We start from the raw sequence: 20,577 nt of genomic DNA on the forward strand, positions 1-20,577 counted from the left end.
GATGTGCCAGGTTGTGGCCGAATAGCAAGGTAGTTATGCGCATTGGTTGTGGCTGAACAACAAAATAGTTATGCACGTTGGTTTTGCAGTCATCAGACCTGCATGCAAGTCACAGTGTGCCTCTCAGTTCTCAGTGACTTGGGCCAGGTTCTTGACCTTGTCCTGTCTTTAAAAGACACATAATAATACCAACTCATAGCATTGGCCTCTGTGAACCTTTAACAATTATGATTGCAAAACAGTGATAACAATAGAAAATAGCATTTATTAACTGCATCAGATGCTGTTTTATGTTCCCTCTTTATATTTGCAGTGCCTGGCAGGGCCAGGTGATCTGCTCCAGAGTTGCGCACTAGCCAATGGGCTACATACACAGTCTCAGTTAATGAGGAATAAGTAGAAAGTGCTTAGCACAATGTTCTCCAGTTATTTTTACAATAAACATATATGACCTGTATAACTGAGAAACAATATTTTAACACAAATAATAATAATAATAGTAACCTTTATCACCACCCAAGAACTTTGCATAAATTTGCTAAGTTAACCTTCCTGACTTCCTAGGACACAGGGATGTCTGTTGTCCTGACTTGACCAGCCTCTTAGCTGCTAAGAGTGGAGCCCAATTCAAACCAAGCAGCCTGTTTCCATAGACAGCTTGTAACATCTAAATGAAATTGCATTTATTGGCCACCTCTTCTACATGCTTTGTGTTAGACTCTCATGCTGAAAAGAAAATAGGGACCATGTTCATCATCCTTGGGAGCCTGCAGTCTTGTGGAGAGAGAATCAAACCTATAGGAATTAAAGTGTGGCATTGAAGCCAGACACATGAATTGGAATTCCAGCTCCTCTTTGCGGCTTTACAAGCTTGGGCAACCTTTTGAGCCCATCTGTTAAATGTTTCTTTATCTTTGTATGTATGGAGGTGTGGGGGGGCGGGGCGGGGAGGGAAATACCTGCCTTAGAGAGATGCCGCCAGGATGAAATGAGGTCCCTTGTGTAAGCCTCCTGCCATGCCTGGCTCATGGCAGTGCCCTGTTTGGGCTGGGCTGTGAGAGTGAGAATGAGGAGTGATACTGGAGATCCCATTTACAGGCCGCTCCAGGCCACTTGTGCAGAAATATTTACTGAACACTTCCTGTGGGTTGAGTACACTAATGGGTAGTTCTGATCTGATAGCCCCCCTAATGTAGCTCAAACTTAGATGGAGAAAGGCAATTATGACACAGTAAGATATGTGGCATCCTAGGTGCTAAGGGAACACTGCTTAAGGGTGTGGGCACCTAATTTGGCCTGGGGAGGTGGTGGGGCTTCCTGGAGGAAGCAAGACTTTAGGCCAAGGATGAGTACTCCAGGCCTTAGCCAGAATTCCAGACCCCACGCAATGGCCTAGAAGCAAAGAGAAAGTATGGTACGTTCAGGGAGACTAGTAAGGTTGAGGGTAGCTGGCAAGAATTCAGGGCAGTGAGTAGGTTGAGAGGCCAGTGAGCATTCTGGTTGTTCACCTTAGCTGGGCCACTCAGGAGCTAGTCTTCAGTGACTTTTTTCCTTCTTGAAACCCAGACCACTTGCTTCAGAGATACTGCTCTCTCCTCATCTACCTCCTTTCTTCCTTCTTTGTTGCTTCTCAGTCTTCTTTCTCAGTATGATCCCCAAATGTATGTGTTTTTCAGGATATCATACTGAATCACCTTCTCTTTGCTTATAATCTCTTTTTGGGAAAATCCCATCAGTACTTATCTATGCAATGATTTCTCATGGCCCAGATTTCTCTGGCTTCCACACTAGCAATGGCAATTTACCTATCTGACATCATCCTTTGGCTATCCCATGACTCCCTCAAACTCCACATTGCAAACTGTGACCCTTTCTTCCTCATTATTACCAGATAGAGCTAATGACCTTGTGGACAGGGCTTTAATCCTCATAGTTAGCCAAATTATTTTTGGTGGCAAAGATTCTAGAAGCATTTTTTAAAGTACCTATTCTTAAGAAAGAAACTTCTATGGCACCAGGGAGTCAAATCCTATAGCAGTGATGGGTGACATTTATTGAGCACCTACAGTATGCCAGACACTGTCCTGAGTAATTCACAAGCATTTTCTCGTACAAAGTACGTGCTATCATCTTAATTTTGTAGACGGTGGAATGGTAGAAAAATGAGAGAAAGCAATTTGCCCAAGGTCACATGGCTATTAATAGCAATGCTAGAATTAGCAACCAGGGAATTTGATTTAACTCTCCTCTTGGTTAATTTAGCTTGGCACTTTCACGTTGCTGCATCTGGTCCGTAAGAGTTCCACCAGATAATTGCTCTTTCAGACTATTTTTAAAGAAAGTTTCAGACAGAAATAACAGAGAGGATATTGACTTTGACCAAAGGAAGCACTGGTTTGCTTTGTATTCAAATGTATCATAGTCTAGAAAATATGTTCAACATCGGAAGAATGTATGGAGCATCTGTTGGATTTTTAGAGGGCGATACAAAGTACCTCTCTATTCCCCTCCAAAGTCTGAACCACCTGCAAGACAGATATCAGAACTAGAAAGCTGATGATCAAAGTATTAGCCCTATTCCAATTGAAGCTGAATTGGAAAATATGGATTTGGACTGCTGAGTGCACGGGCTTCTTAACAAATCTGCCCAACTGAGCGTACAGACCCTGGCAGAGCCACAGAGGTTCAGCCTCATCACTGACACCAGCATGCTATTCTGGAGAAACCGAAAAGGCGTATGCTGTGGAATACATGTCTAGCAGGGGAATGGGAGAAACGAGCGGCTGCACTGAACTTCGCCTGCTCAACTCCTCCTCTGGGGCATGTCACTCCTTCACAGAGTAGGAGCCTGCAAGGGATGGTGAGAGGCAAGGTGTTTTCTTCCCTGCTTCTTCCTTTTGGGAGAGTAAGTTAAAAATGTCTTTCCCTCAGTGGCAACGCAAGTAGTGGAGAGAATATTCCCTCCTCAAGTAATCTAATAACCACTCTCGTTTTTTGAATTCTTAGTATATGCCAAATATTGCATTTGAGATTTTGCCTATATTAAGTCGTTTAAAAATCGTAACAACCTTATGAGGTAGATACACTTATTCTTCCTTTACAAATGGGGAAACTGAGGCTCAGAGAGGTTAAATAGTTTGCCTAAAATGAAACGACAACTAAATAGAGATCTAGAAACTGACTCAGATCTGTGTGAGTCCAAATTCTATATCCTTTAACCAGAATATCCCTACTATTTGTGAGGTTTGGTGCCATCAAGGGGAAGAGGGAATCAGATATATTGAGAATCAATTGAGTACAAAGAGTTTATAATCTATCTATTCCAGTGATTGGCAAAGTTTTTCAGTAAAGGAGCAGATAGTAAATATATTAGGCTCTGCAGGTCAATACAGTCTCTGCTATAACTATTCTACTGCTGTGTTAACACAAGATGTCAGAAATATGTCAACGTACAAACGAGGCTGTGTTCCAATAAAACTTGATGCACACTGAAATTCAAATTTTATGTAATTTTTATGTCACACGTTCTTTGTCTTCTTCTTTTTCCCCAACTATTACAAAGTATAAAAACTAATCTTGGCTTGTGGGCCCTATAGAAACAGGCAACAGGCCAGGTTTGACCCAGGGGCTGTAGTCTACCAATCCCTAGTTTAGACCACAAGAGAAACAATGAACATGAACAAGGCTAACATAAAAAAGGTTATAAATTCTACAAGAGGGTTATAAATAAAGACCCAGAGAAGGCATAGGTGCAAACAGCTGACCTTGCAGAAGATTAGGGGGAGTGCCTGGAAGAAACAAAATAGGAGCCTCAATCTTCAACTCGGCTGAGTCAATTTCACAACGGTGTTTAGTTCCCAAAGTAAATAATCGTCTACCATTTCCTTTAAAAAATTAAGTATTAAATAAGAGGTGGGAAAGATCAATTTAGAGGAATAGCAAGAATAGCTAATGGTGAGTCAGTCCTGTGTTACAGCAGCGTAATTTAAAATGATTTTTAACTGCACAGAAAGGCTCTTTTGTTTTCCCCTGCTTATTGAGTAACAGCTCACATTGGCCATTACTCACATATACCTCCCATGGGAAATTACCTAATGGGTTCTGTTCAAGGAATATCATCAAATAAGAGTGTGTCACTTTCCCAACACCCTTCTTTGCTGGCCACCCAAGGTATTTTCCAGTTTAGAGCTGAAGGACATTACTTGAGTAGAGTTCTAGAAGTTTGGTTCCCTGTGGACAATAATGAGATCCCCTAAACTTTGGTCTCCATTGAAGCCATCTCGGTCTTTCCCAACTCTGATGTAGGAGAAGGGAGCCTGCAACTCCTGCTGTCTGGTACCTAGCAAATGGAATGGCTCCTCCAACTTCTGGAAAACATCCCTGTCCTCTGCAGCCCTGAGTGACACTCCAGTCCAGAGCTCCTATAAGGATTAAGGGGATGAAGGCACATTCAGAGAAGGAGGGTCATTTTCTACAGGGAACTAGTTTCATGGCAGGACTCACGTACCTTGAGTCCATCTCTGGAATCCTTGCAACAGCCAAAAAGCCAGTATTTGTGTTGCTTCATGGAACCTCCAGAAGATCCATCTCTTTGGGCCATTGGTTGTAGTAGAGACTGAATCATGAGAGGGAACCTAGAGTTTATTTACTCCTAACTTCGTTTAGGATTTTTCAAATTCCATTAAAAATGCTTAGTTTCAGAAAGATAGTGTAGCAAAACAAAACAAAAAATGATACTTAGATACCATTCTTTTATAAAATTCTTAGGATGAAGGCATTTAGAAATGGAAATAGTAAGAGGAAGACTGAAATATAAAACCTGAGCTTCACAGGGAAGCCAGTAAAACATAGTAGCTGAGAGCTTGGCCCCTGGAATCAGACTCATGTGTGTATCTTATGAGACTTTGCTTAATCTGCCTTTGCCCTAGGTTCCTCAGCCAGAAAGTGGGGATGCTCATATAAGCTGCAGATCAATTTCTTACTAGCCAAATTTAAGCAAACTCACCTTATAGAAAAAGGTCTCTGGGCCCTTTGGCCAAAAAATGTCAGACGAATGGCTTAACGCACATCCAGTGTAACCTACTGCATAAGTTTTATTGCCAGAGGGAGATGTGTGCAAGGCTGGGGCAAGGTGGGCCCAGGTGCAGTGTGGGACATGTGCTGCCGAGCAGCTGCAACCAACAGAGCCAGTCTGACCAATATTTGCCAAAGCGGCTGCAGTGAAGTCAAGGAAAAACTAAAACTGGAAAAACACCTTCAGTCATTTGGTGAATTTGTTGTTCAACAAATTGCTCATTTAGTTTATTTTTAATGAATTTGTCTACTTTCAAAAATCATTATCTGTAATGGGGTTGCTACAAGACTATAGGGAAATGATGCATGCAAAGCATTAAGCACACTGTTTGGCACAAAGAAAGCCAAAAAGGTAAATGTCCTTCTTACTCCTCTCCTCCTTTTTAGACCCTGCTTACTCCTTTCAGATTGCAATTATTATTATTAGTGTCTTTTGGTTTCAGTAAGTACTGGTATTTTAATAATAATATATTATTGGTTTTATGCAAGCTAGAAAGAAAGCTAACATTAGTAAGATTGGTAAGAAAAATGTCCAAAATTTGAAAATAAGGCTGAGGAGAAAGGTACTATTTATTTTCAACGTCACACTGGCAGATTGACGTTGCCAAACAGACCTGCCAAAGGATTATGTAATTACCTTAGACAGGGGTCAGCCAGCATTTATTTGAAGGGCTAGATAGTAAATAATTCCAGTTCTGTAAGTCTTTGATGTGCCTATCGAACTCTGCTGTGAGGTGAAAGCAGCCATAGGCAATTTATAAATCAGTAGGCATGGCTGGGTTCAATAAAACTGATCTCTGATCTAGGAGAGCATTGCTATTTACTATTTGATTCAAGTCTGGGTACTGTGAAGTTATATGTTAGCTTGTTGGTTTTTGATTGGTAGATTAGATAACCTCTAGATTATCATTTTATTAAACCTATAGGACACAGTCAGCCTTGTCTCTTAATTTGTCAATTTTATTTTAACATATGTTTTATTTTAACATATTTTAACATAGTGCCTATAAATACCCAGTTCCTCAGATGCTTTTGGAACCAGCCTTAACTATCTCACTGATTCCTTTGTAAATGAGATAAATAAAATTTTGACACGTGTTCATTCTACGTTTGTATGACAGTCTATTTTTTCCAACTTTTTAACAAATTACACAGAAAACTGAAGGACAGGGAAGTTTAATATCTATTAATTAGTAGAACTTACATTTAACCTGTATTATTCCTTGCTCCAATGCTTAACAATAGAGCTGAACTGCCTTTCTTTAAAGATAAATGCTGTGGACTTAAATACAACTCTGTTTAATAAGAACTTTTAGTGTTAATTTCTGGATCATAATTCAATCAATCCAAATTCTGGAACCTGACATATGTGGTTACAAAAGATATTTATACTCAGACATGTTACCCCTTCACGAGTATAAAACTGTGCTGCCTTTTTTTTATCTTGAGAGATTTAAAGATATTTATAACTTCCCCCTAAGCTGTATACATATACTGTTTGTCATGTTTATGACTTTCAGGTGACTTGAAAGAAGGTAAAAATAAGAGAGACAAGAAGGATCAATCCAATGTCGGAAATGATTCAAAGAAAACAGATGGTAAGAGTGTAATTCCCATTTCATTTTCCCATAAAAATGCAATTTAATGCAAGCCTGTTAGAATTATACTAAAATTGAAATAGTGGTTGTAAATGTATTCTTATATGCTGAAAAACTCACTTCAACTACATTTTTGAAGTATAGTGAACTTTTAAAATAATGTCTGAGTTATTGTGTATCTCTTCCACTCCACCATATTTTCTTTGTCACAAATGCTTTGTGTACTCTTTGCTTTCCTCCTTGGTATTTTTCGTGTTTAAACTTTGTTAACAGTTGATTCTAGGCCTGCTGATTGTAGCACAGTGGAACAACATGTACTGGTAATATATTTATGAACCTTTGAGAATTGTGCATCACAAATTAGAACTATTCCTTGTCTTCAGCTTCAACGTTATTTTTTTTTTACCTTAAATGAGTTATTTATTTTGGTAAAAAATAAATTCAGTAATCTGTTTAATGTTATTATTGTGTTAGAAGTTGCAAGTACTGGAGAGCATACATGGTTGTAGAATATAGTTTGGCCAACAGGAGCAAGTCTTGAAGAGGCAAGGCTTTAGATAATTTTCCCAAAAAGTTAGAATCAACCTACATTGTGACCACTGATGTAACTTTTCAAACACAATATTCAACTTTTTCTAAAGCCTAAGAATTCCTATATATTGCTTACCAACCTTTAAACTATTAAATTGAGTAATCTACCCTCAGCTTTTACATAAATTTCGTTGTTTCTATTGTAACATGTGTTCATTCATAGTTATTCATTTATATATGTACATGATGTTAAAGTAAAATGGGAAGTTTCCAAGGAGTAGTTTTTGTTAGAATCCCAGATTCTTTTTGAGTCATACCTGCCTAGAGACACATTTGATGCTAAACTATTATTTAAATAGTATGTTTAGAATATCTTTGAAGAACAAATGCTGCATAATCAAGTTGAGGCGTAGGAAGAAATCTGAACACAATTCTTCACAATGTGTAATACTGGAAGAAGCCCCTTTAGCTTTCAGCCTGAAGCCATTATGATACGCTTTACTTGCATGCCTTTACTTGCATGCATGAAATCAGTTCTCAGTCCTTTCCTTCTAAGACCATTTGCATTATTCTCTCTAGGTATCTTTCCACACAATACCTGGGGAACACACAACTGCAATTTTTAAATCAGTTTGTGTGTGTGTAAATGTAAGCCACTTACTTAATGAGTATATTCTCCTTGAATGATTCTAACTAAGAAATGAATTACACAGAGATAAAACAGAATTTAAAATGGCAGTCTCTTAACTGAACTCCATTGTGGGTAATGTTTGTTTAGATATCAGAGACTTCCTGTGAGATATCATTAGAACCAAGCCAGTGTAGCATAACCAGGTCAAGTAGAGGGGACTGGTTTCAGCTATAAACCCAATATCTGATACCTAGCTCATCCTATATCCAATGACTGGTCCTTTACTCCATTTGAATTCCAATAGCATAAAATTCCAGAATAAATCAAATCCCAATTTTTAATATTGGGCCTTTGAATCTTGTTGTGTTTTTATATTGTATGCAAATATCTGCTATACATTTTTCATGTGGGCACTGGGTTAAATTTTATCACCTTCTTAAAGCCCTTTTACTTTACCTCTACCCTCTCTTGCTGAATTATTCCCAAGTATTTAAAACAATTAAGTTTGGAGAAAGGGGGCAATAAACTAGATATGTTGTATTGTGCAAATAGCATAAAACTTGATTGTTTAATGAATGAGATTCTTGATCTCATTGGGCAGTGTGCAAAAGACAGTAAATAAAGGAGAGATAGTATCTGAAGACTATCTCTTTTCCTGTCCATAACCATGTCTTCCTTTGCCTAATGTGGGGCTTGGTATGTCCATATGCTGGTTTTGCAAGCTTTTGGACAAACATGGCATGAACAATGTTATGTTTTAATTTCATTGATTGACTAACATGACATCAGTCATTAGCACTGCTCTACTACTGTAAGGACCAAAGTCATTGTCTTCAGTGAATATACTATCCTAGTCTAAAACCATTACCAGAACAAAAGCTAATTCTCATTTATTCCTTCCTCTTTGGTCATTAAAACTCTCTGCTTTAGAAAAATATTTTAAAGGAATATATAGATCAGGAGATATATTGATTTTTTAAATAGCCAGATATGTTCTGAAAATTCTTTTTAATGGGTCCTCTTACATCTGATGACCAGATAAAGTTGGTATGTCTGCCACTATCCCTGATCCAACCCCTGGGAACTATTAGTGACCAGCTCTCTCAATTTTTGCGAGGGAGTATCCAGGCACAATTCATTGCTTTATATAATCAAACCCACTATGGTTTAAAGTTTCAGCATTGTGCCCATTCAGGGAGAAACCCAGTGGAAACTGTCCCACAATTGGCTATTCCCAAACTCCCATGAGCTGGGGGGGCATACACAGAGGGAAGCTGTGTGTGCTAAAAAGGTAAATTATATCCTGGCATAATGAACATGTTGTAGTTGTACATTATCTCTGTTAGACCACTGAGGTCCTATTTGGTGCATTGCAACACTAATTTTCTAATTGACCTCAAAGAATGAATACCCTTTGAAAGTACCTTGCTTACCCCTGGTGAGAAATGTGCTAACATAAAGAGGTCTTGGTCTTTGAGCCAAGATCCTCTCAGTGCCTAAACTTTTCCACTGTCATTGGGAGACTTATGGGGAACACACAAATAAATTATTTTGAATGTGTTTCTAGCCATGCTTGTAATAGCATAGCTTCCTGGACTGGCTATAATTTATTTTAGTTGCTCAGGAATACAAATTTTCCCTTAACTTCACCTAATCACATTAAGAGAAATAAAGGAGATACCTACTTTTGTGTCCTTCAAAAGACTGATTATAATTAGGCCCTTCAAGATTATTAGCCAAGTCCCAGAGAGTGAGATCAGCAGGAGTTACTCCTTCATTGGATGTCCTAGGAATTGGAATGTTTATGGTTGTTGGTCCATGAAATGTAAAACCCAGTTGTAAAGAGTGGAAAGAATGGATAAAGTATAATCTATAGCCATCCATTTCTGCCAAAATGGAGTAACAAGAACTAGATACCTGAAACATCCAAAATATTAGAGAAAATATATTAAAAAAATAGTTTTAAGGACAGCAGACATCAGGTAACAAAGGATAGTAATCTCTGAGAGACAGAAAAAAATGAGGTAAGCTCTACAGTTGCCTCAGCTTGCTGACTGAGAAGATTTCCAGGTGGCATAGAGAGGGAGAACCTAGGTGAAACCAGTGGACTCCCTGAGTTGAGGTGTTAAATAAGAGTCCTGAAAGGTCAAGATAGCTAGAGTTCACAGAATAAAGTACTGGAGGGGAGACAGCTGCAGTGGGATTGAACTCCAGAGATGTAATTAGGGTCCCCCTTAAGATGTGATAAGGGTTCCCTTTAAAAGTTTGGCAGAGTACTGGTGCAGAGGAAACAACCTAAGGTCAGGAAAGAACTATTCAAGAAGACTAGAGGAAAAAGTCCCAATGCTCACAAAGCATGGGGAGAAGTGCCTGTTCTCACTAGCTAAGCTTGAATATTTCATAATTGAAGAGGTATTGGGTAGAATGATCTTAATTGTCTTGCCTTAGTAGTGAGGGATAACTAGCTCTAGGCTAAATGTAATGCTGATCATGCGTAACAAATCTTAAAAGCAAGCCAAGACAGAATCAAAGTTTTCCCAAGTAACTTAACTGCATCCTAGAATTAAGGACAAGGATCTATATATACAAATACAAAAATATCCAGTACCCACAAGATCAAATTCACAATGTCTGACATCCAGTCAAGATTACTGGGCATGCAAAGACAAGGAAACATTACCTGTAATGAAGAGAAAAAAATCAGTCTATCAAAACCAATCCAAAACTCAAGCAGATGTTTGGAATTAGCAAACAAGTACATTAAAATTATTACTCTTGAAGCTCATATGTTCAAAAAGATGAGTAGAGACATGAAAGATAAAGAAAAAAGGACCCAAGCTAAACTTCTAGGGATGAAAAACATCTGATTTGAAAGTACACTGGATGAAATTAATGTACTTTCTGATATGAAAGTAGTCTGGAATAGATTAATGGCAAATATGCTAAATGGGATATATATTACAGAAGAAAAGAGTGGTGAAAAGTTTAGCAAGAGAAACTATGCAAAATGAAACAATGAAGAAAAGAATAAAATTTATTGTAAAAAGCATCAGTGAATTATAGAACACCTTCAAGAAGCCTAATATATGTGCATTGGAGCCTACAAAGCAGAGGAAAGAGAGTGGAGGGAAAAAAACTGTTCGAATAAATAATGGCTAAAATTTGGCAAGATGAAAACTATTAATCTACAGATCCAAGAAGCTCAATGAAGCCCCAGCAAAAGACACATGAAGAAAACTATACCCAAAGTATATAATCAAAGTATTCAAAACCAGTTATGAAGAGAAAAAAATTAAATAGCCAGATATAAACACATTATGTACAGATAAAGTATATTTCTCATCAGAAACAGTGCAAACAAGAAGACAGTAGAGCAACATCTTAAAGTACTGAAAGAAAAAAAAAATCAACTAGGAATTCTATACCCAGCAAACATATCTCAGAAAGACAGCTGAAAGGATATTTTCAGACATATGAAAATGGAAGAAATCCATAACTAGTAGATCCATACTAGAAGAAATATTAAAGAAAGGTAGAAGGATAATTATGACAGAAGGAAATATGGATGTACAGAAAAGAGTGAAGAATACTAGAAGTGGTAATCACGTGGATAAATATGTGTTTTTCTTATTGTTTTAATATCTTTAAAAGATAATTGATTAAACAAAAATAATCTATTGTGGGTTCATAACATAAGAAAATTAAAATACATAATAATAAGAGCATAAAAGTGGAGAGAGAAGAAATGAAAATGCACTATTATAAGGTTATATTTTTATAGATGATTTTATATAATACAAGAAAATAGATTGAAGTAAATTAAAAGTTTATACTATAAAGTTTAAAGTCATCAATAAAATAACACAGCAAAGTCTTATAGCTAATAAGCCAACAAAGAAAATAAAATAGGATTATAAAAATAATCAGTTAATCCTAACAAAGGGAAAAACATGTAAAAAAGAGGTCAAAAATAGAGATGACAAATAGAAAACAAATGTCAAGACGATAAACTTAAACCTAATTCTACCAGTGATCACATTAAATGTAAATGGTTTAAACACCCTAATTAAAAGGTAGAAATTGCCAGATTGTAACACTAAACTATATCCTGCCTACAAAAACCAATTTTATATATAAAAACATGGATAGCTTAAAAGTAAAGGAATTCAGAGCAGGCCATCGTGGCTCAGTGGCAGAGTTCTTGCCTGCCATGCTGGAAATCCAGGTTTGATTCCCAGTGCCTGCCCATGAAAAAAAAAAATGTAAAGGAATGCAAATTGATATACTGTGATAACATTAATCAAAAGAAAGTTGAAATAGTTATATTAATGAATGAAAAAAAGGATTTCAGAACAAAAGCTATCACCAGGAATAAAAAAGGTAATTTCATAATGATGAAGTGATCCATTCATCAAGAGTATACAATAATCCTTTATATTTATGTACTACAATACATGAAGGGAATTCCAAAATGAAATAGAGTCCACAATTTTAGTCAGAGATATCAATATTGCTATCTCAATAATTGACAGAATAAGTAGACAAAATCAATAAGGAAAAGAAGACCTGAATAATGTTATTAACCAACTTTTCCTAATTGACATTCAAAGAACACCCAACAGTTCTCTTAAAGGGCACACAGAACATTTACCAAGACAGACTTTATTCAGAAACATAAAACAAGTTCCAGTAAATTTAAAATGATTCAAGTCATACAAAATATTTTCACAGACCAAAATAAAATTAAATCAGCACAAGAATGTTGACATTATTTTATTATCCCTTTAATATCTATAGAATCTGCAGTGATGTTCCATTTATTTTATTATCCTTTTAATATCTGTAGATCTGTAGTGGTCATTTTCTTTATTGGTAATTTGTATTTTCTCTTTTTTTCCTGTCTGGTTTGACTAGAGGCTGATAAGTGTTATTAAACATTGTCACTGATATTCTCTATTGTGTTTCTGTTCTCTATTTCTTTGATTTATCATCTAATATTTATTATTTCCTTCTGCCTTCTTTTGAGTTTGGTTTACCTTCTTTTTCTAGTTTCTTAAGGGGGAAGTTGAGGTTGTTGATTTGAGATCTTTTTCTCCTTTCTAAATTATAGTGCTATAATTTCCCTCTAAGTATTGTTTCAGCAGCATGTCACAAATTTTGATATATTTCATTTTTATTTACATTTAGTCCAAAGTGCTTTCTAATTTCAATTTTGATTTTTGCTTTGATCTGAGGATTGTTTAGAAGAATATTGTATAGTTTCCAAATATTTGAGAATTTTCTAGAGATTATTACAATCTCACTTTTCCTCAAATTTATCTATAGATTCAACACAATCCTATGAAAACTTGTAGCAGGATCTTTTTTTAGAAATTGTTGAGCTGATTCTAAAATATTTAAGAAAATGCAAAGGACCCAGAATAGACAAGCAACTTTGATAACAATGAGAAAGGTTAGAGGCCTAATCAGGTAGTCCTGATTCCCAGACTTTAATTTAAAAGCTACAGGAATCAAAGTAATTGGTGTTGGTTTCAAGGTATACAGTTAGATCAATGCAATAAAATAGAGAATTCAGAAATAGATCCATATGTATATGGACAACTTATTTTTGACAAATGGCAAAAGAACTTCAACAGAAAAAGGAAAGACATCAATGAATGATAGTAGAACAATTGGAAGTACTTATGAAAAATAATGACTTCTACCTCTACACCACACTCAAAATGGATTATAAACCTAAGTTTAAAATGTAAAACTTCTAGGTAAGAAAAGTAGGAAAAAATCTTTGTGACCTTGGATTAGGCAAGGATTTCCTAGATTTGATACCAAAAATGCAAACCATAAAATAGCAAATCGATATATTATACTTTATCAAAATTAAAAACTTCTAATCTTCAAAATCCTTTATTAGGAGAATGAAAAGACAACCCACAGACTGGAGAAGGATATTTGCAAAGTCTATATATGATAGAGGACTTGTATCTAAAATGTATAAAGAACTCTCAAAATTCAATGATAAGAAAACAACCCAATTAAAAATGTGCAAAAAAATTTGAAAAGACACTTCATCAAAGAAAATATACAGCTAGCAAATAAACACAATAAAAGATACTTGACTTCATTAGGGAGATAAAAATTAAAATCACAACTGAATATCATTACATGTATTATTAGAATGGCTAAAATGAAGAAGACTGGCCACACAAAATATTAAGGAGGTTATGGGGTAAGTAGAACTCTCATACCTTGCTGATGGGAATATAAAATGTTCCAACCACTTTGGAATATATTTTGGCAGTTTCTTAAGAAGATAAACATATACATACTATATGATCCGGACATTCCATTCCTAGATATTTACAGAAGAAAAAAAGTGTATTTCCATTCCATAAAAATTATATAGACATGTTCAAATCGGTTTTATTTATAATAGCTACAAATAGAAACAATTCAAATATCTTATCAGCAGGGGAATGGATAAAAAAAATTGTGGTCTGGTCATACAATAGAATAGTACTTGGCAATAAAAGCAGTCTTTCTGACTGCCAAAATATTTTAAGATAAACATTAAAGGGAACCTTCTTTTGAACTGTTCCTCCTGATCATTCTGCCTCTGACTGGTGTCTGATTTAGTCAGGAAAGAGAATGCCACTTTTTCACATATGCAGCTCCTGATGACATTTCATACTGAAAAATTTGGAGACATTCTTAATGTAGGTCCCTACTGGCAGCTTCCATACCTCTCAATACCATGTTGGGACTTAATGAGCCCACAATTCCCTCTAGTGTATGTGGCTAAGATATTCACATGTGCATGATCTCATGATCCACACAACATGGGCAAAGGGGGAAGGTTCAGGTCATCTAATCTCTCAGGAGTGCCTCGCATGGGCTTACAGTTGTTGCTGTATATTTCTCAACATTAATGCTCTTCGCTGTGGTTAATTTCAGATCTTTTCATGACAGTGCCCTTGTGCACCCTGTTGGTCATGACAGTGTTTGTATCTTCATAATAGGCGAATAGCAGGGCACTGTTGGAGCCCACTCTACGGTTATCCACACACAGCCATTGAAGCTTAGTGTTTTTTATAACCAGACATCACTCTTCATGCGTCTCTCTAAAACTCCTCTAAAGCAAAATCAAAAGAAAAACAAAACAAACAAATGTAATGCAAAACCAGAAATCAGTAGTTTTTGAGTGAAACCTAGACTGATAAAATGGCTCAGTTGTCTTAATAATACAGGCCAAAAAAAAAAAAAAAATATGGAAACAAAACAAACCAAAGCAAATCTTTATGTGTGGGAATGAGATGATTGTACAATTATATATTATATTCACTTAGTAATTTCTTAGCTCTCGACTTGACTTTACCTGCCAGGACACAACCTTGTCAGCTCATTTCCTCAAGAAGGAAATGGTATTCCTTACTGCCACTCTTTGTATTTCCCAAGCTGTTCATATACTTCTCTTTAGAATCTCAGTATAGGAAAAATTGAGAAGACAGCAACATTTGTTGAGACATTAGTCCTGTTAGCTTGAATGGAAGAACTAATTATGATTTAAAAGTTTGTTGTGCACATTAGAGGAATTTGCCTGTGATTTAATTCTTGGCTAGTTGATGCCTCATGAATCTAATTGCTAAGGGCTCACAAGAGTCATCTGACAAAATGAATGTGTTTTTCATGTTCTCCTTCTAGATGACCTCTACCAAGTTAGTTTGGAATGGAGTAAATAAATGAAATGGATGATTTTGAGTTTGTTAGATATCTTTCTGTTCTATTATAACACATCTATTAAGTTGTTAATATAAACATTAAAAGGATATTCCTGTCTGAACTTTTACACTGGATTTGTGCTTATGAGTCGTAGTTTTAGTTGAAAATTTTTGTAAATTGCTGGAAAGACAGGACTCCAATCCTGGGCTACAGATGAATATCATGACCTGCTCTGCAGTAGAGCTGGCGGTGAGCAACAAATGAGGTCTGAACAAGTTTGGAGACCAACCGTGCTCTGCAGATACTGGAAGGACACAGTTAGATGTCACAGTGCAGTGAGAATGGTAGAGGGAGGAGGGCTGGAGCAGAAATGAAACCAGAAGGAAAGATAGGTGATAAAGACTGAGATGGTATAATCTAGGAATGGCTAGAGTGTACAATGATAGTGACTAAACGTACAAATCAAAAAATGTTTTTGCATGAGGAAGAACAAAGGAATGTCAATATTGCAAGGTGTTGAAACTAGGTGGTAATTCATATTTTAAAACTTGAACTTATGTGTGAGACTAAAGCAAAAATGTTTATTTGGTACAAAATTTATATTTTCACTGGTGCATTTCCTAGTATAACTTATGTAGACAGCTTAATTGAACACCATAAGTACATGGAACCTTGAGTAGGACATGAGATTTTGTTGGTTTGTCCAGAGTGATGCCCTGATAAATCCCAGAGTGATTTGAACAGTGAATAAAAAAGTATTTGCAAAGTCCCCTTGGTGGAACAGCGAGAAAGGGGGATGTCATAGTTTGCTAGCTGCCAGAATGCAACACACCAGAGATGGATTGGCTTTTAATAAAAGGGAATTTATTTTGTTAGTTCTTCAGAGAAAAGGCAGCTAACTTTCAACTTGAGGTTCTTTCTTATGTGGGAAGGCACAGGATGGTCTCTGATGGCCTTCTCTCCAGGCCTCTGGGTTCCAAGAACTTTCCCTGGGGTGATTCTTTTCTGCATTTCCAAAGGCCTGGGCTGAGCTGCAAGTGCGGAGATGAGGTATGCCAAGCTGCTTGGGCTGTGCTACATTGTGATCTCTCATTTAAGCACCAGCCAATTAAGTCAAAGGTCATTCATTGCAGCAGGCAAGCCTCCTAGCCTACTGCAGACGTAATCAGCAACAAATGAGGTTCACGTACCATTGGCTCATGTCCACAGCAACAGAACTAGGTGCCTTTACCTGGCCAGTTTGACTGAATCTAACTACCACAGGGGAAAATTCAGTTTCCCCATTTGGAGAATTCCTGATATTCTACAAGCAATGGGGACAACCAAATCAATAGGCTGAGCCCTCAATCTTGGGATTTGTCCATATGAAACTTATCCCTGCAAAGGATAGACTAAGCCTACTTAAAATTAGGCCTAAGGGTCACCCTCAGAGAACTTTTTTTGTTGCTCAGATGTGGCCTATCTCTCTCAGTCAACAAAGCAAGCAAACTCATTGCCCTTTCCCTCTCTATGTGGGACCCTACTCTCAGGGATGTAAACCTTCCTGGCAACATGGGACAGAAATCCTAGAATGAGCTGGGGCTCAGCATCAAAGGATTGAGAAAACCTTCTTGACCTAAAGGGGGAAGAGAGGAGTAAGACAAAATAAAGTGTCAGTGGCTGAGAGATTTCAAACAGAGTTGAGAGGTTATCCTGGAGGTTATTCTTATGCATTATATAGATATCCCCTTTTTAGTTTAAGGTGTGTTAGGTTAGAGGGAAGTGCCAGAAACTGTAGATCTGTGTTCCAGTAGCCATGTTTCTTGAAGATAATTGTATAATGATATAGCTTTCGTAATGTGACTGTGTGATTATGAAACCTTTTGTCTGGTGCTCTTTTATCTGCAGTATGGACAGATGAATAAAACATATGGATTAAAAATAAATTAAAAAAAAGATATCATTGTAACTATAAAAAAAGTAAGCTATTATTTTACAATCATCTTAACTCCAGTTTTATTCTTTTATTGTCAGTTTAAGTAGATTAGAAACCAAATATTGTTTCACAGCAACCCGTTTTTATGTTTAGCATAATGTTCAAATCTGACAACTTTTGACATCTGCCTTCTCAAAAATCAAACACTTAAGGATAACTTTTATTTCAAACTATTACAAAAGATTTGTTCTTTTTACCTTGTAAAAAGAGAGGTGGTAGGAATAATAAGTTCATTTAATATATTATGAATTGCATAGGAAATGTTGTAAAATTAAAAGGGATTTTCTAAACTTCTGATAGTTAGACCTGTGTTGGTGAAATATTGCTCATATAAATATTTAGAGATTATATAAAATTCCTAGAGATTACGTGTTCTCCCTGTCCATGATATTCTGATACTGATCTGCATGATATTAGACAACACTATAGTGTTAGTCATAGTTTTAGTTATTCTCAGAAAATATTAGATGTCAGAAAACAACCAAATTTCCCCATCAGTTATACTGTTTTACTCTGATGTGCCTCTGAAAATGCATATAAACAGCCATGGACAGAATTTCATCTTAAAAAGAAACTTAAAAAAAGAAGCCAAGAAAGTATATAAATTACGTTCTACCTGTTAATTAACATAACCCTAGCAAAAAAAAAAGACTTTTGTTATGGTCTGTAGTTGATAACTTTAATATAAGTTAATTATCAAACCTTTCGTTTCTAGAAATAACTTCATTTTTTGCTCTGTAATTGTTGGTTAAACTGTCCTTTGAAGTTCAGAAAAGTGATAACTTTTCTGAACATATGTTATATTTCACAATAAAATGTTAAAACAAAAAAAAAAGTCAGAGTGAAATAGAACCAAGACACATATCTGTCTTTACCATAGAGATGTTTTATGATTGAGGTTCGTGAACAGGAATTTGAAAAGCAACAGACACACTAGCGCATTGACCACGAGGCAAGCATTTATGGATTATAGAGACACTGAGGCCAGTGTCAAGATTTCATATGTCCTAGTATTCTCATCTTATGGAATCATACTCACCTCATTCTTTCTTCCAAATGTCGGCGTTCCCCCCCCCCCCCCAGGACAGTGACCTCAAGCTGTCTTTGTAAAGAATTGTCCTGTTTCAGACCCGTTAAAGCCCTCTGTTCATTTTATCACCTCATTGTTTCACTCCCTGCTATTTCTTCCCACAGGGCTTCCTGTTATCACTTGTAGCTGATGCTGGCTGTGCTTTGGCTCATGTAGAGCTATAACTACACTTGAACACTTACTCGTCTTCAGCACACTTCTAATTCAGTTCATCCTACATGCACTAGATTTGGGGGAAATAGTGAAATGAATACCTTTTCATTCATTTAGCATTTTCCCAATATCTAAAAGATTTATTTATGTCTAAGCAATTGTCAATATGATTTAGGTCAAAATTTTAATGGGTGTTCAATGATTCATAGAATATGGTGGTTTTAATGGTTATCTTAGTTCAAATTTCTATCCCAATTTGTGTTGTATAAGCCACACAGAAAATAGTAACAGCAGACATTATGGCAAATTGGAAATTCTTGTGAAGTCTATTTTGCAATTCATTATTTTATCTTCTATGTAAGAACTGTCTTTTCTGGATAACAAGCAATTCCTTCTTTACCTGGGATCACAGATTCTATGTAACAATTAGAGAGAGAGTCCTGCTAATCAGCAAGAAGCGTTTTATAAGATGGAGGTTGAGGAATTCCTTATTGACAGTACAGGAAGAGTTGATTATACTGCAGAGGACTTGTTAACAATAAAATGAACACTTGTGACCAATTCATGGTTTGACTGAACTCAAGTGGAATCTGTCTTCTGTGTACGGTGTAGTGCTCATGTCAACAGGCTTATCAGTGGTTTCTTTCTCTGAAAGAAAATCTACCTGGGAAATCAAATCATATCAGAAAGTTTTTGGCAAGCTGAGAATGTGAGGGGTGTTAGTGAATGAATTATAATCTCATAGCAAACTCCCAATATCTATCTGTCTCAGAAGTATTGGGGTGTTGGCATGGACCTGCCGAGAAGAGTGAATATGGGTTCTATTGTGTGCCCTATATCCTGACAGTGCAAGGAACACTGTCTGTGGCACCCTTTTTCTAGCCTCCTTTGCAACAACATGCTCATTCATCAGATGTGTTGATATCTTGGAGTAGATTATCATTCTTATTCACTTCCAATCATCCTTGTTGTATTTCCTGGCCTTAGCCTTGAGGAGACTTCTTTGTCTTTAAGGCAGACTTTTCAAACTTTTCCTTTCTCATTATTTTTCCTACCTTAGCATACTAGATTTTCATAAACCCTACACATCCCCAGAGGTGTTACCAGAGACCATGGGCTGTGATAGGTAAAATACATTAAAGACAGTGGACCATTTGGGGAGCACTAGCTGTTACATTTTTTCCACTGACACCCAAGAAAGTGCTACTATAGCAATGGCCTTGAATTCTTTGTTAATTTCAAAAACTAAGCCTTCACATCTTCAGTGCTTAATTGATTTTGGTAATAAATGCTTTGCAACATATCTCACAATTGACCATGCCACTGAAATTGACATCTGCTGCCTTGAGGTAGTTTATACAAATAGTTACCTCATCCTTTGGATTTGTTAAACATTTTTTATTGGCAAATACAACATATATACAAAGAAAAGAAAGAAAAAGCAACATTTTTCAAAGTAGATTTCAACATATAGTTACAGAATTCAGAGTTTGTTATGTGTTACCATTCCACTATTTCAAATTTTTCCTTCTAGCTGCTCCAAAACATTGGAGGCTAGAAGAAATATCAGTACAGTGATTCAACAGTCATACTTATTTGTTAAATCCTATTTTCTCTGTTATAACTCCTCCATCTCCTTTGATCCTTGCTGGCTTTTTACATTGAGAAGGGGTGTTGACACTAAAGGATAGGAGGATGTAATTAGTTGATAATCTTGGAGAAGCTGGTCCCTCTGGGTTTCAGGATTTAACCGACCTAAGAACCTTCTGGAAATTATAGGTTCCAGGGAAGCAAACTTAGTATGAAAATT

The 20,577-nt window shown here is 36.4% G+C and overlaps 1 protein-coding gene across 11 annotated transcripts in view; it reads left to right on the forward strand.

Annotated features, from left to right (window-relative positions):
- PDE1C (phosphodiesterase 1C) overlaps nt 1–20,577 on the forward strand; it is a 708,660-nt gene that overhangs the window by 633,821 nt on the left and 54,262 nt on the right. For all 11 annotated transcript variants that reach the window (XM_077120317.1, XM_077120326.1, XM_077120282.1 and 8 more), the window contains one exon: nt 6,594–6,671. In XM_077120317.1, coding sequence (XP_076976432.1) covers nt 6,594–6,671 — 78 coding nt within the window. The remainder of the gene's footprint in view (nt 1–6,593; nt 6,672–20,577) is intronic.

The sequence above is a fragment of the Tamandua tetradactyla genome, chromosome 1 (assembly GCF_023851605.1).
Source record: "Tamandua tetradactyla isolate mTamTet1 chromosome 1, mTamTet1.pri, whole genome shotgun sequence".
Taxonomy (NCBI): domain Eukaryota; kingdom Metazoa; phylum Chordata; class Mammalia; order Pilosa; family Myrmecophagidae; genus Tamandua; species Tamandua tetradactyla.